We start from the raw sequence: 15,445 nt of genomic DNA on the forward strand, positions 1-15,445 counted from the left end.
TCAAATCCGAGCATAAAAAGTGATGTTATGTATAGAAAAACAATAAACGGGAAAAAGACGAAAAGAAAAAGAAATTACCAAAAAAATAAAAAGAAGGAAAATGATCGGGTCATTACAACTTACCCTCCTTAAAAGGATTTCATCCCCAAAATCGAGTCGTACCTGAAAGAGAAAATAAATTGGGATACCGAGAGTGAACCTCCTGTTCGAGCTCCCAGGTAGCCTCCTCAACGCCGTGATATCTCCACAAGACCCTAACCAATGGAATGGTCTTGGTCCGCAAGACTTGCTCCTATGAATTAAGAATTTGCACTGGACCCTCCTCGTAGGTCACACCTCATCAACAACAACATCTATCCACCGTAAAACATGCGATGGATCTGGCTCGTACTTCCTCAATATAGGGATATGAAAGACGTCGTGAACCCTATCTAGGTCTGGCGGCAATGCCAAACGATAAACAACTTCACCGATACATTCCTAAATCTAAAATGGTCCAATGAATCTAGAAGATAACTTACCCGTCTGTTGAAATCTCAGAAGTCCTTTCCGTGAAAAAATCTTGAGAAAGACATGGTCCCCTACCTCAAAAGAAAATGATCTCCTCCTTCTGTCAGCATAACTTTTCTGCCTGCTCTAAGCTATAGCCAATTGCTGCTGAATCAACTTAATCTTCTCTGTAGTCTCAAAGATAATATCGGGACCCAAGGTAACTGCATCACCTACCTCAGTCCAACAAACTAGAGATCTGCAAGGTCTGTCATACAACGCCTCAAAAGGTGCTATGCCAATACTGGTCTTGTAATTGTTGTTGTAGGCAAACTCAACCAAGGGTAAGTAGTCTTTCCAACTACCTTTAAAATCCAAAATGCAAGCCTATAGCATATCCTCCAATATCTGAATGGTACGCTCCGACTGACCATCAGTCTAAGGATGGAATACCTTGCTGAAATAAAACCCCGTGTCAAAAGCCTCCTAAAAACTCTGCCGAAAGTGATACGTGAACCTAAGATCCCTATCCGAAATAATGGATACTGGAACCCCGTAAAGCCTGACAATCTACCCCACATACATTCCACTAAGTCTCTCTGCGTCATCTGTCACTGCCATAGGCAAAAAGTGAGCCGTCTTAGTCAATCTATCAACAATGACCCAAACGGCATCATTCCCTGCCTTGGATCTCGGAAGTCCCGTCACGAAATCTATAGTAATGTTCTCCTACTTCCACTCTGCCACTGGTAGTGGTTGCAACAAACCCGCTGGTCTCTGATGTTTTGCTTTCACTTGCTAACAAGTAAGGCGTTTAGCCACGAACTAAGAAAGATCTCATTTCATGCCTTTCCACCAAAACTGTCTCCGCAAATTGTGATACATCTTCATACCACCAGTATAAACTGCGAGTCGAGAATGGTGAAAATCCCAGAGAACAACACCACGACAAGACAAAGGAACAAACATCTTCCCTTTGTACCTGAGACCACTGTCTGAATACAAGGTCTAACCCTCTACATTCTCGCCGCCTAAAATCCGAACGTGGGTAGACTCCATCTCTTCATCCTCCTGCTATGCCTCAATAACGCTGCTAACTAGAGCCGGTTGAGCCACAAGGCTAAACAAGATAGCTGGTGAAACATCCTCATACGACTGTAAACCAAGATTAGCAAGCTCTTCTAGCATCTTCCATCTGTAGACAAAAATGCTAGCAAGAGTACTCCGTGACTTCCTACTCAATGCATCGACCACCACATTGGCCTTTCTTGGATGATACTGTAACTCAAAGTCGTAGTCCTCCATGAACTCGACCCATCTACACTGTCTCAAATTCAAATCCTTCTGAAAAAAGAGATATTTAAGACTCTTGTGATCAGAGAAAATCTCGAACTTATCCCCGTACAAATAATGTCTCCACCTTTTCAGGGCAAAGATAACTGCTGCCAATTCTAAATCATATGTCAGATAGGTTCAACTCGTAAGTCTTTAACTGTTGGGACCCATAAGCAACCACCCACTCTGTCTGCATCAAGACACAACCTAAACTTTCCCGCGAAGCATCACAATAGACCACGTAACCCAAACCACGTTCAAGTATGATCAAAATTGGAGCCGACGTCAACCTGACCTTCAACTCCTGAAAAGCAAAATTACAAGCCTCATTCCATATGAACTTCACTCCCTTGTGGGTAAGTTAAGTCATAGGTGCCGCTAGACGAGAGAAATCTCGAACAAATCTCCTGTAATAGCCAGCTAGGCCAAAAAAGCTCCAAACCTTAAACACTATCTTCAAACGCTCCCAATCCATCACAGACTTAATCTTCGACGGATCCACTGTAACACTACCCCTTGAAACAATATGTCTAAGGAACTTCACTTCCGGTAGCCAAAATTCGCATTTCTCGAACTTAGTGTACAACCGATTATCCCTAAGGATATACAACACTGTCCTCAAATGATACTCATGCTCCTCTACCGAAGCTGAGTATACGAGAATGTCATCAACGAACACCATCACAAATCTGTCAAGATTGTCACTGAATACACGGTTCATCAAATCCATGAAAGCTGCTGGAGCATTGATCAAACTAAATGGCATCACCAGAAACTCATAAAGGCTATACCGTGTACGAAAAGCGGTCTTGGATATATCCTCATCCTTAACCCTCAACTGATAGTAACCTAATCTCAAATCAATCTTTGAAAAGCATGTCGCTCCTTTCAACTGATCAAACAAGTCATCAATCCTAGGAAAAAGATACATGTTCTTGATCGTAACGTGATTCAACTTGCGATAAAAATGCAAAGTCTTAAAGACCCATCATTCTTCTTCTCAAAAAGAACCGGTGTTCCACATGGTGAAGCACTAGGATGAATAAAGACCTTAGCTTTTAAATCATCCAACTGACCTTTCAGCTCATCAGTGGCAAAAACAACTTCCCTTAAAGGAGGTAACTCTATCAGTTCCTCTGGAAAGACATCAACAAAATCCTCAACAACTGTCGAAAGAATACGGCCCAAACTGCTATCCTCGTCCATTAATAAACTAGCCAAGTAGGACCTGTGGCGACTCCAGTCCCCAATGCTGAAAACCATCGCCGGGTGGGAATAACTTCGATCTCCCATAAAATGGAAACAATCTCCCTTGGGAGTGCAAATGGATACCCTCCTGCTGAAACAATCGATCGTAGCCCGAAAAAATTATAACCAATCTATCCCGAGAATGACGTCAAAGCCCATCATGTCGAGAACAATGAAATCAAATTCTAAGGTCCGCCCAGCTATCTCAATAGAACAACCTCAACAAACAAGATCTAAAGATACTGGACCCCCAACTGGCGTGCCAACACATAGAAAACTGTCCCAAAGTGTAACCTCCAGACCCAATGAATGTGCAAATGATGCAAAAATGAAAGAATGTGATGCACCTATGTCAATAAGAACTTGTGCCCAAGAACTAAAAACTGGAAAGATACCTCAAACTGAAGAGGTGCCTGCGGAAACATCTGCCTGTGGAAGAGCGTAGGCTTGTCCCTGAGCCCCTGAGCCCTGCTGTGAACTGCTATGATAGCTTGACTGATGTATAGAAGCAGTAGGTATAGAGCCCTTGGCTAGATAAGTGCCAACTGGCACCAGTGGCTGTGGTGCCTGAGGAACTCTAAACCGGACTGGACCACTACAAACTGTGTCGGTACTATTTGGTGAATCTGTGCCACTACGTGACTTATTCAACAACTTTGGACAATCCTTCTTGAGATGACCTGGTTGACTGCAATAAAAGAAAGCTCCCCACTCTACTCTCGTAGAAACTGATGTCTGACTAGCCTGTGGTCGAAGCTGGGGGCAGTGAGGCTTGATGTGCCTTAGCTGTTGACAATGGTGATAAATCACACCCCGGGTTGATCCCGAAGATACAGGAACTGTGGGTGCAGAACGAATCTGGTGTGGTGTCCCCTGTGAATGCGTACTATTCCCTGCCTTGGCCTTCTTCCACTGACGAAGATAACGGAGTGTCCCTGTGAGGCTAATTATATGAACCCTTGATCCGTGACTGATCCCAGTCCTCTGCCTCAGCTAACATAGCCCTTTGGACTACCTCTCTATAAGTCCTCAAATCAAGAATTAAGACCCGTGGCTTGATGTCAAGATGTAGTCCATCCTGAAACTTCATTGCCCTGGCCTCATCTGTCGCTACCATATCATAACGAGAGAGAGAAGTAAATCATGTCTCGTACTTAATGACACTCATAGTGCCCTGATAAAGACCTGTAAATTGCATCCTCATTTCCCGCGTCATAGCCCTAGGAAAGAAGCACTCGAAGAACAAATCTCTGAACTCATTCTATGTCATCAACTCAACATTGTGGATATTAGTCATAGATCTCCACCAGATATCTGCATCTCCCATAAACATAGAGGCAATCAAAGAAATCCTCAACTTGTCCATGGGTACCACCATACTGTCCAACTTGCGAACCATAAGGTCCAACCAAACCTCTGAGACTAGCGGATTTGAACTCCCTGTAAATGGATCAATCTTAACCCTCTATAGTCGCATGAAGTACTTCATTGCCTCATTGACTGTCAGTGTCGGTGCCAGTGCTGGAATCTGTATCCCTACCACCTACTTGCGTATCAATTCTTGTAAGGATTCAACAATCCCCTGATTGATTCCCTGAGCCACCCGCTCCTCGTAAGTCGGTGCCTGCGGTGAATTAGCATACACGCCATGAACTAGAATCCTAAGCCCTTCCCGGACCCCTCGTAAACTCGGTGTTGTCCACCTGCTCCTCAATGCCCTGACATGAAGACTCTCCACGCGTGACAACCATGATGCTAAACGTAAAAAGGAAAAAGGTCAACAATAATACAAGTTATTATGACCAAATGTAACTCATACTATGAATGCACGAAACACGAAGCAAGATAAGGTATGCAACATACGGTCATGCTAAAGCAATCAAAAGAAGCCCTTTAAACAGTTAAACACTTAAGCAAATAAGCATACATGTTAAACAAGGATGCTTTTAAACACATAAACATATAAGCATAGAGACATGTCATAATACTAAGCGTGTTATCAAGGAACACGTAAACATGTCACGATGCCAAAATATGTTATCAAATGCATGTGAATATATCAAAGTAGATCAACAAAAGCATGATATGCACCCAAAACCCATCGTCCAAGGTATTTAAACCTAGGAGCTTTAATAGCACTTGTGACGGCCAAGTTTTTATAACCAGGTGCGTCAGTAATTACCTTAAGTTGACCCGGTAATGGATCCGAAATGCAGAAGCAAAAGATAATAACCAAAGTCTCTAGAGATATAAATCATCCTTAAGACACAAAAGTGACCTTCCATGAAGTCACGAAAATCAAAGAAAACGAAAGAGTAAGTGAGAGTCAAAACGGGCAAGATTTGTCAATCAAGGGCAAAATGGTCAATTTACACATAGGAAGAGAAATTTGACTCTAAACAAATCAAATAAAGTCTATACAATCTAATCTAATCATTTCACAACATTTCAAGAGATTCTAAGAACTTTGGCCAAGAATCCCACAAAACGTCCATTCCCTGTTTAAGCAAAAACTAACACTATCTCACAATAATATAAATAAATCTCACTATGAATTGAATCTAAGAATAGCATTAGTATCATTGAAAAATTGACTCAAAATCCTTGAGTTTAGGCTCAAGAATCACCCATTTTGGATTAGAAATGAAAAAGTTATGACCGTTTGAAGTCGAAACAACAGTGTTGTTACAAAACTGAAGGGGCAACTGTGTGTATGCTATTTCAGTCGACCGAAATGAACATAGAATCACCAAAAAGCTGAGTTTTGAGGAAAAGTTGCTTCGGTAGGCCGAAATAAAGCATCGGTAGACCGAAATGACTCCAAACAGTGATTTTAGCTACTGGAAAGTGAGTTTTTACTGTGTAATAAATTTCCAAAAGCTATCAGTCGGCCGAAATGACTCGAAAAAGTGATGAAAGACTTGTTATACTCCAAAAATGTTGAAGCTTAACCCAAGCCTCAATTCCCATCATGAATTGGTTCAAAAACAAATGTTAAAAGCTGAATTTCAAAGAGAAATAAGCATGAGAACATGTCAACAAACGTAATATGAATATTTGAATGTATTACAACGGCTCATGGCCTCATACATGTCAATTGCAAAGATTTCATATGCCAAATCTCTAAAGTTGGTTAAAATACGTTTTTAAAGCAAAATATGGTACCAAATGAGTACAAGTGCTAAAGTAAGCATGCTTGGCCCTTGGCCTCATTACATACATGATAATAGTATCAAAGTAAGTACTTAAGTATTATTACACATCAAGGAAGCCACATTAGCTTCTAAAATATCATACACCTGTGGCATACAAAATATATCATCAAAAGTAAGGCATGTTAAACATTTACATATCAATATACAAAAATATTCCAAATTGCTCATAACCCCCTAAGGATGATGAGCATCCAAGAACATAGTCTCCTTACTTGTAAAATAACCCAAACAATTAGGGTGAGTAATCAAGTTACTCGTAGGAAGAAGCATATGCGTATACCCTAAAGTTTCAATATTATTGCAAGATTAATATAGACAAATACAAAGGATCATTCCACTTAACGTCTATGTTCAAGGTGTTTTAAATGATCATTTTAAACTAACTTAAATGATTCTATCATATCACAATATCTATATCAATGTACTTAACAACATCAAATTGCCAATAACCAAAATTATAAGTCACAATTAAGCATTGGTTGTCAACTTGAAATTGAATACGAAATCAAATAGTGGAAACTTGGACATCAAATCCCGGAGTAAACCAAGACCTAAACGGTTATTCCGGGCACTAAACCGCTGAGAATACCACCATAGTGCGCACTAAAAATGGGGAGAACTTGTACCTCCCGCACTAGAGCCAAACTCTAGCCATGTCATTTGTAACAATATCCCAAGAGAATCCAAAATCATAATTAAGTTCAAAACTTGTATAAAATAATTAAGGCATATAAACCACATTCCATGCACAGGTAATTTTAAACCACACAAACCCTGTCTTAAGGTTCCAAGTCTAAAATGGCATACCAAATGATAAGTCTTTATCATGATATAATGTACAATATAATACCATTAACTTATCTATTTAAATCATTCCTTAACAATAAGCTTTATATACTAAATCATAACATTGTAGTAATAGGTTCCTAAAATAATTACTAATAGTAATCAACAAGAATATAGAATTATCACCATAATAAATATAGCAATTTAAGTCACTAAGAATTGTATATAACATTAATAATTCTACACTAGATAAATACATATCATACATGCTTAAATCAATAAATCATAAGTCAAATGTGAGAATTCCCTTTAATATACAAGACTACAATACTAAAAGTATGTACACAATATATATTAAATCACAAAGGAACATAAAACACTTAAAAGTATAAACATACTACCACCCCTACCTCAATAGAGAATTGAATTTCTATAATCCAAAGCAACCAAGCTTAAAAATGGAAAATTAAACTCGGGTTTTGTAGAGGAGAGTGAGAGGAAACTTTTACTTCCCAAGGTTAAAATTCTAAGGTGAGTGGAAGGAGGTCAAAATGAAGTATAAAGCTCTAAGCCAAGCTTTTCTCCAATGGTGGCTAAGTTAGGGTTTGAGAGTAAAGAGAGTGAGGAAGATGAAATGAAATGAGGTGAGTAGAGGATTTAGTATTCCTCCACTCACTATGTGTTCTTATACCATAATCTTCACACATACTAAGTGTAAGACTTAATTTGGAACCTACACTTGTCACTAATCCATGACTCCTTCCTAAACTTAATCCTAAGCCTACACTTGTCAACCATCAAAGCCAACAAGTGCAAATATCTTAGGCCAACAAGTGGGTGAATCTCTACCCTCCACATGTCATAAGATAAAGCTCCCAAGTGACTCCACCCCAATGCCAACAAGTGGCTCCATGAGAGTGTGACACTTTTCATACTTTTCAAAAATTGCAAAAATGACATTTTCCAAAATATCATCCAAATTAAATCGCAAAATAGTCTCTAAGACGAAAAATAATTAATTTACATAATTACACTAAAATCCCAAAAATTAAGAATGTTCCCAAGAAAGTGTGCATCCACGCCCTTTACAAAAAAGTAAGCAATTAGCATGCTTTTCTACAAAAGTAAAAATACAAATATCTTAAAAATTAAATATTATGGATACATGCAAAGCCGGAATCAAATCTGAGTACAAAAAGTGAGGTTATGCGAAAAAAAATGATAAACGGGAAAAATACGAAAAAGACGAAAAAAAGAAATTACCAAAAAAATGAAAAGAAAGAAAATGATCGGATCATTACATATCATAGTTTAAATATTATATATAATGTATTTAAAAGTAAAAATATAAATAAAAATAATATTAGAATTCGGGTTCGGGTTGGCTGGGGTTGCTAGCTCTTCAACCCAAGCCCAACTCTAATTAAATTCAGATTGAAAATTTTTAATCCAAGTCCAACCCTAATTGTAAAAATGATTGTCCAAACCTGTGAAAAATCGGACTAAGCTAGGGTTAGGTTCGGGTTACCCAACCCGAGTTGCACCCCTAGTACTATATTTATATGTGTGTGTGTGTGTCTATATATAATTTATATACAGTATATATAATTTGTAAATGTATAAAAAAAATTAGGGGTATTTTAGTCTTTTTAATGACTCAAAGGGTATTTAAGTTATTTTACAGATGTCAAAACTGTTAAAGTAACGGTTGAGGTGTAATTGAAAAATGGAACAAAAGTTTATAATGTGAGTGATAATTATTTTCGAAAGATATTTGAGTGAAAAATGGGCAAACCTGAAAGGGTGTGAGTGAAATTAATCAAAAAAAAAAATGATAAGTCATCAGAATGATCGCAAAGGTTACGTGAGCGTCTAAGAATACCTGAACTCCACAAATTACTCCTAAACATTCCTCAGCTTTCTAAGCATTGAAATGGTCTAAACTGAAGCTAAAACTAAAACTAAAACTAAGAACAAACAAAAAGATCGAAGATGAACTTTTTCGCGCGTTTAGACACCAGAAAGGAACAACTAGTCCAAGTCTTAGCCCCACCTTTGCCTGCCTGTCCTTGGCTCTCATATTGTTCATCTCTCATTCTTACTTAAAATGCAAGCAATGAACAGATGCTCCGATGACCCACTAAAAGGACTGGTGTGACAATATGATACAAAGCATAGCCAATCAGAGAGATTAGGCCGACACGTTTATCGCAGTCCGAAACTATTATTACCTATTTTCCACCTGATCTTAATTTCTTAATGTTATATTCCAAGTCAAAATTGAGCAGCTTTCTGATCACCACAGAAAGAGACAACCGACTAAGACCTCCACCAAACTTGTATGTGGTTGGAGTCTTATCTCCTTTAAGGATAACTTTGACATATATATACATCTAAATATGTATTCATTTGTTCTTATCAATGACTTACCAAAACCCTCCACTGATAAACACCATTACACCATCCAAGCAAAGCTTTAATGAGATTAATCTGACTTTTACAGTGCAACAATTTCCTGATTTTGGTTGTTCTAGCTATATAGTTTGTCCTACTCCCACCTTAGTGTTGCTTGACTCCGACGTATACTATATATTAGAGTTGCACGAACGAATCCATGGTTTTATCTCAGCTGTATTTCACTGCTAGAAACACAAGTTACTGAAGTTGTGAACCTAGACTACTTACCGGTCTACCTCTGGCTTTGTGACTTTGGGTCTTAAGTTCTATGATCCAGGTCAAGGTTTCACGACTAGTAGACAGAAGAAAAAAATAATAAAAAAACCTATTTAGCTAATTAAGCACTGGACCTCGTATCGTGTGTGTGTGTGTGTATTGTTTATTTGAAATGCCTGGAGGCAGGCTGTTTGCATTTCTAGATAGGACATGCCTTAAGAAAACAGGCCCTAAATTTCCAAAGCAACAATGAATACTGTATTTGACAGTGGCCTTACTTTTCAAGTTCTCTAAGCCTATGTTTAATAGGCATTGCATTGGAGTTTTAGAATTGGAAGAATTAATGAAATTAGAGAAAAGCAACTAAGAAAATTGAATCATTTTTTTTTTTCAATTTCATTAATTCTAATTCCAATTCCAATTTCATTTCCAATTCTAAGACTCCAATTCCATGCCGCCATACATAGCATAAGAGTATCCAAGCATCACTGTTTAAACTTCCCTAAAACAGCAGGAACACAGTTTGTGGAGAAAACAAAGCAAATCAAATAGAGATCTCGGATTGAACCAATCATTGAGTGGAAGGGCCAGTGTTGAATTTGATTCAAAACCAGTTGCTAGTGGGACCTCTGATGTGATGTTTCTTTGTTGCTTGCTGATTTTTGTTTTTTCGCTTGAAATGTCAGCATCACGCAAGTTTCTCTGTAATCCTTCACTTGATTGATAATTCTGAACCACCATGACATATTGCTATGACATAACCAAAACTTTTAGTCTTTTTCACGATGAAAATAGAACGCATTGGGTAGGATGGAATTAAACAAACTGAGAAACAAAAATTATTAGGTGAGAGATTGGTGCGCCACAGCTCTGCAGTTTTGAAACACAGAGACACTGCAAAAATATCGTGGCTGTCATCTTGTTGAGATTTCATAGCTGGAAAAGGAAAACAAAGAGGTCTGCTAAGAGACAATCCTCGACTACATGTTTCCGAAACTGATAAGAGAAAACATGTTTTCCAGGAGATTAGATCCCTAGCCGATAAACGCTAACACGTTACAATTGCACATTTAATTGTCCTCCTCATAGACAATCCTCGACTACACCAGAAAAACCTAATGCATAAATAATTCCCTGTTTTCTGAAGTTTTGAACTCAAAAAAAAAATAAATAAATAATAAATAAATAATAAAAATAAAATAAAACCCTCATTGAAGATGGAACAGCATAACTATAGAAGCTCCAACGAAAACTATACATGAGAAATCTATACCCTAATTCACCTTGCGTCGCCAGAATCATCATTAACAAATGAATTTGAGATGTTAATGATGATTCTGCTGCTATATTTATGTGTGTGTAAAGTTGCCCCCCCTGTCATTCCCATCCAAGTACAACTAAATACCCCTATTCATCTGTAACCTCAAATATCCACCATCACCACAGCTTCCATTTTCTTATCAACCATCTGTTACAAAATATAGACGCGGAAGACAGTCGCAACTCAAGATATTACAAGATAGAGGTACTTCGAAACAAATCCATAAAAAAACAGAACTCAATATTTACATAAGCATTTTCTTTTTAGAATTTCGTTCTACATATTATTTATGAGACAAGTCCATAAGGAGTGAAAGGGGGAGAAAAATAAAAACTTCAACAATAAAAAAATGCAAACAATTCTACTTAGGCACTTTAACTCAGCTGCCTCCAAGAATATTTACAGTACTGCTCCTACTGTTGCTCGCAACTACAACGCCTTCCGGGTAGAAAATCCACAAACCAAGCCTACCCTAGGAATCCTTTGCTCCCACAAACCTGAAGTCTTATTTGTCATTGCAATTCTGTCTTCTACCCATATATTGTTATACCTCAAATGTCAAAACTTGCATGAAGTCCCAAGCCTCTGTATCTGTTTCTGACCAAGGGTCACAGACTTGCGCTTGGCAAATGCTGGGTCCAGCAGCGCTTTGAACTTCTCCATAAACAAGGTCCATTCCTCCTCGTTCATGTCTGCCAGCTTCACAAAACTCAAGCTTGCAGGGAGCTGCTCATTTGCACTCTTGTGCCCAGATGATGAATTCGCCACATAGCCATTTTCTGGTTTTGATCCTGGGAATTTCAGATGTTTTTGGCTCTTCTCACCTAAACTGAAATTCTTGAGGGACATGGATAGATTTGAAACAGTTGCAATCTTTGCAGGAGCTGGAACGTCAACGGATCCCTTTTGTTCTTCACCTTTGCTATCCTCTTCTTCCTCAATGCTTTCATCCAGCTTAAAAAGTGGAGAACGACCATTACCACTTCCAAATCCAAAATGAAATGGCACTCGGGTCATAAAATCATCAGAAGCCATTTTGGGGGTAAAGTCAAACTCTGGTTCTTCACAATCTAAATCGAATAGAAACTCCTCATCTCCTGCTTCAGCCTTGGGAGATAACATCTCCCCCTCAGCTATCAGCCTTCTTGCCTCAATACAAATAACCTCAAGCTCACTAGGTTCCTCCTCACCACCACGGAACTCCCTGCTCAACATCTCGCCAATCTCAGCAAGACATAGACCAAAAGCAGCAGCTTCCTTGAGGAAGATTGTGCACAGAACCAAGACTCGGAGGCAAGCCTCTCGAATCATGGGAAGCTCCCTTCGCAGCATATCTGAGTCCTTATAAGGATCAAGATTTCCAATGTATGCAAGTTCATCCTCCGAAAATGGAATTGAAGCCTGAGGCCAGTGGATCCACTCAAAGTATGGGTCTTCCAAACATTCCGGCAGGCAAAGGCCATGGTCAATTGGAATGAGTTCCACTTGACCAAACCTCCCAACACCATCAAGCTTCTTGACCAAAAGGTTTCCTCCATGCCTATCTGTGTTGAAAATCCTAATGTCCAATATCCCGATTCGATGCACAGCAGCAACCGGGAAGCTTGAGGTCCCATGATCGCTGGCATCAAAATCATGTGGGATGAACTGTTGGAAGGATGCAATCTTGCTAACTAGCTTCTTTTCATTAGGCTTATTACCATTTACCCCATCATTATTGACATTAAAGATTGAGTGAGTAATCTTTACCAGTGCAGTGGGCGGTACATTGGCAAAGTGACCATAGTCAAGAAGATAAGCGGCAACTTCCCTGAACCCTGTTTCCCCAACCCGCACTGAACGTTTAAAGCCTGGTTGCCCAAGAGCTTTACCCACAAACCCTTTTGGATTGTTAGGCGCAAATGGTTCTTCATCTGTAGGCTTTACAATGGCAACACTCTCACCTTTGCTGCTTCTAAAATAGTATGCACCTCCAAGTCCACTATGGACAGGAATTGGATCAACCCCAATCTTCATGGCCCTGACAATTTCCTTGACAAGTTGTTTTGTTCTGGCAAAGCTATCTGAGTGGCCTAATATTTCGATCGGACCACTCTGATCTCTTTGTTGAATATCCCTCCCAGTGGGTGAGAGACACGGAGTTGATGAACTTCTATGCATAAAGTTTCGTGTTAGAAGAAGAGGGGAATCATTCCGAATGGCACTAAGGTCATTCTTCAACACCATATCACCAAATGTCAGTGAGCTTTCCTCGGTTGAAACATTAAGGGCAATCTGCAGCCTTCTCTTCACAGTATGTGCATTATCACCCCGATCTAACTCCATTCCTAGCACACAACCATTTTCAGTTTGCACAAAAACGCGTCTCCTACCCGCAGATTTTCCTTCCATCCTCTTGTTTCCATGGTACTCCCCACTAAGGGGGCTGTTGAAGACTCCCACTGCCATCTGGGTCTGAACAGGGCTGTCCAAGTTGGGAGACATGAAAATAAGAGGAAGACCGACTTTCCACAGCCGACAACAGAGATGGCAGCAGAAGAGAGCTTCTTCCCCTCCCTCAAGAGGATGCCAAACTCAGAAGCCGATTGTGATTCAATGAGAAAGATGTATGATGTCCAAACAATCATTAATCAGCAAAGTGGGATTTAAACCACCCCCAATAATCAACACGGAAGAAGCCAAAGCAGGCAACAATAAGGGCAGAAAGAGAGGCAGCACGGTCACTACATCTAGAGGGCCATCTGATGATCCAGAGAACGCGGGACGGTAATCTGTAAAAGAATTAAGACTGGATCAACAACTAATGCACTTACTCAAATATATCCAAAAGAAGAAACTCAACACAACCTGCCTATGATGAACAATTTTCCCTAAGAATTTACTGATTAAACCTAAGGCATAAAGGGCATTTATCTAAGGCATGAAGCAAATACTGAAATACTAGTAATTCACTAATTCCGGACAAACCTAAGTACTATGAAAATGTAAGTGTTTTATCAGGTCCACAAAATAAAGGAATCTAACATTCATTACTTCAGATTTCTTTACTCTTCATCCCCTAAATTTTCTCAGCAACCAAAGAAAGCATAGATCAAAAATGAAAACAATAAACTATAATATGACAACAATGAAAAACGCAAAAATAGACATTACACCACCCAAAATGTCGTGCATAACTAAAATGAACAATCAAGTATTTATGCACTGTTAATAAAAAATAGAAGCCTACACAATACTTATCAGATATAGTTATCAGACTACTCCTAGAATCAAGTAAATGCCAAACCTCGCTTATGAACATTACTAGCATTCTTTTCCGTAATTAGCATTCGAATCGCAACGCCTTTTCTTGTTTACATCTTTAAAATGGAATACTAATCTAGTAAAATGAACAGAATCTATCTGCAAGAAAAGCTAATAACTTTTCCCTAAAAATAAATGAAACTCAAAAACAGTGATCTCTGAAACCTCCATGAATCATCAAACCGCAACACGAGCATTCATATTCAAATCTAATTGAATTGATCTCCATACCGCATCAACAACGGACAAATTAACACCGATTTCAAGCAAATTAAGCACCTAATTTGAAGATAATACATTGATAAGTTCAAGAAATTCAAGATATTAACTCACCAGACCGAGAGATCTGACAGAAGCACACACACAGAGAGGGAAATTTTGAAAGAACCGTTGATCAACGTTCGAAAATTCAAAAGGACAACGGTCCTTATCGGGGACAAACGGAAAGGTTCAACGGCAAGGATTCGACGGATTGTTTACTTCAAATCTTTCAGTCCTAGCCAGAGAAACCCTCTTTTCCTTGTTCGTTCTGTGCTCTGTGCTCTCACTTTCTCTCTCTATATCTATATATTTTCTCGCTCTTCTCCGAATGTTCCCTTAACTATGGTCGCTATAAACTGAAGCACGAAAAGCGCGAAACCTGGTTAGATAACTAACCCTAGTTAGAACTAAAGACTCGCCCGGTCCCTTTGCTCGATCTCTCTCTCTCTCCATATTCGAAGACTCTGGAACGCGGAGTTAGAGCCGTTGGATTAGAGAATGATGCGAGATCTGGGCCGCTGATTGGGAAAGTAGAGGGGTGACGTGGAGGTAAGTGACTGGACTGTGACGCGGCGGAGTCAGCGCAAGTGGCCGCGAATCTTACAATGCATATATATATATATAGTATATTAAATAATTCTGTGCGGTTGCCCGAAATTCCAGAAATACCCTCCGACGTGTTAGGATTCATCCCATGTAAGAAGGAATCCATTGAAGCAAAAAGGACCACCGTTATGATTCATCTCATATAATGCAGATTATTATTTGTTTTTGCACATTTTTCATGCTCAAATGTGTTACATAGATAGGAGGC

At 39.2% G+C, this 15,445-nt stretch overlaps 1 protein-coding gene across 1 annotated transcript; it reads right to left on the bottom strand.

Moving 5' to 3' along the window:
• Positions 1 to 11,272: 11,272 nt before the first annotated feature.
• Positions 11,273 to 14,974, bottom strand: LOC132302727 (phosphatidylinositol 4-kinase gamma 7-like). The gene is made up of 2 exons (XM_059799648.1): positions 14,704 to 14,974; positions 11,273 to 13,838 (listed from the first exon to the last, which is right to left on the bottom strand). The coding sequence occupies exon 2, from the start codon at positions 13,549 to 13,551 to the stop codon at positions 11,626 to 11,628; it is 1,926 nt and encodes a 641-aa protein (XP_059655631.1). The 5' UTR covers positions 13,552 to 13,838; positions 14,704 to 14,974; the 3' UTR covers positions 11,273 to 11,625.
• Between the last annotated feature and the right edge of the window lie 471 nt (positions 14,975 to 15,445).

This window comes from Cornus florida, unplaced genomic scaffold (genome assembly GCF_030987335.1).
Source record: "Cornus florida cultivar Cherokee Brave unplaced genomic scaffold, ASM3098733v1 CherokeeBrave_3.0.0_Hap2_Chr04, whole genome shotgun sequence".
NCBI lineage: Eukaryota > Viridiplantae > Streptophyta > Magnoliopsida > Cornales > Cornaceae > Cornus > Cornus florida.

Bases quoted from the DNA above. Each gene is read 5' to 3' on its own strand.
- LOC132302727 (XM_059799648.1), bottom strand. From the start codon at position 13,551: ATGTCTCCCAACTTGGACAGCCCTGTTCAGACCCAGATGGCAGTGGGA.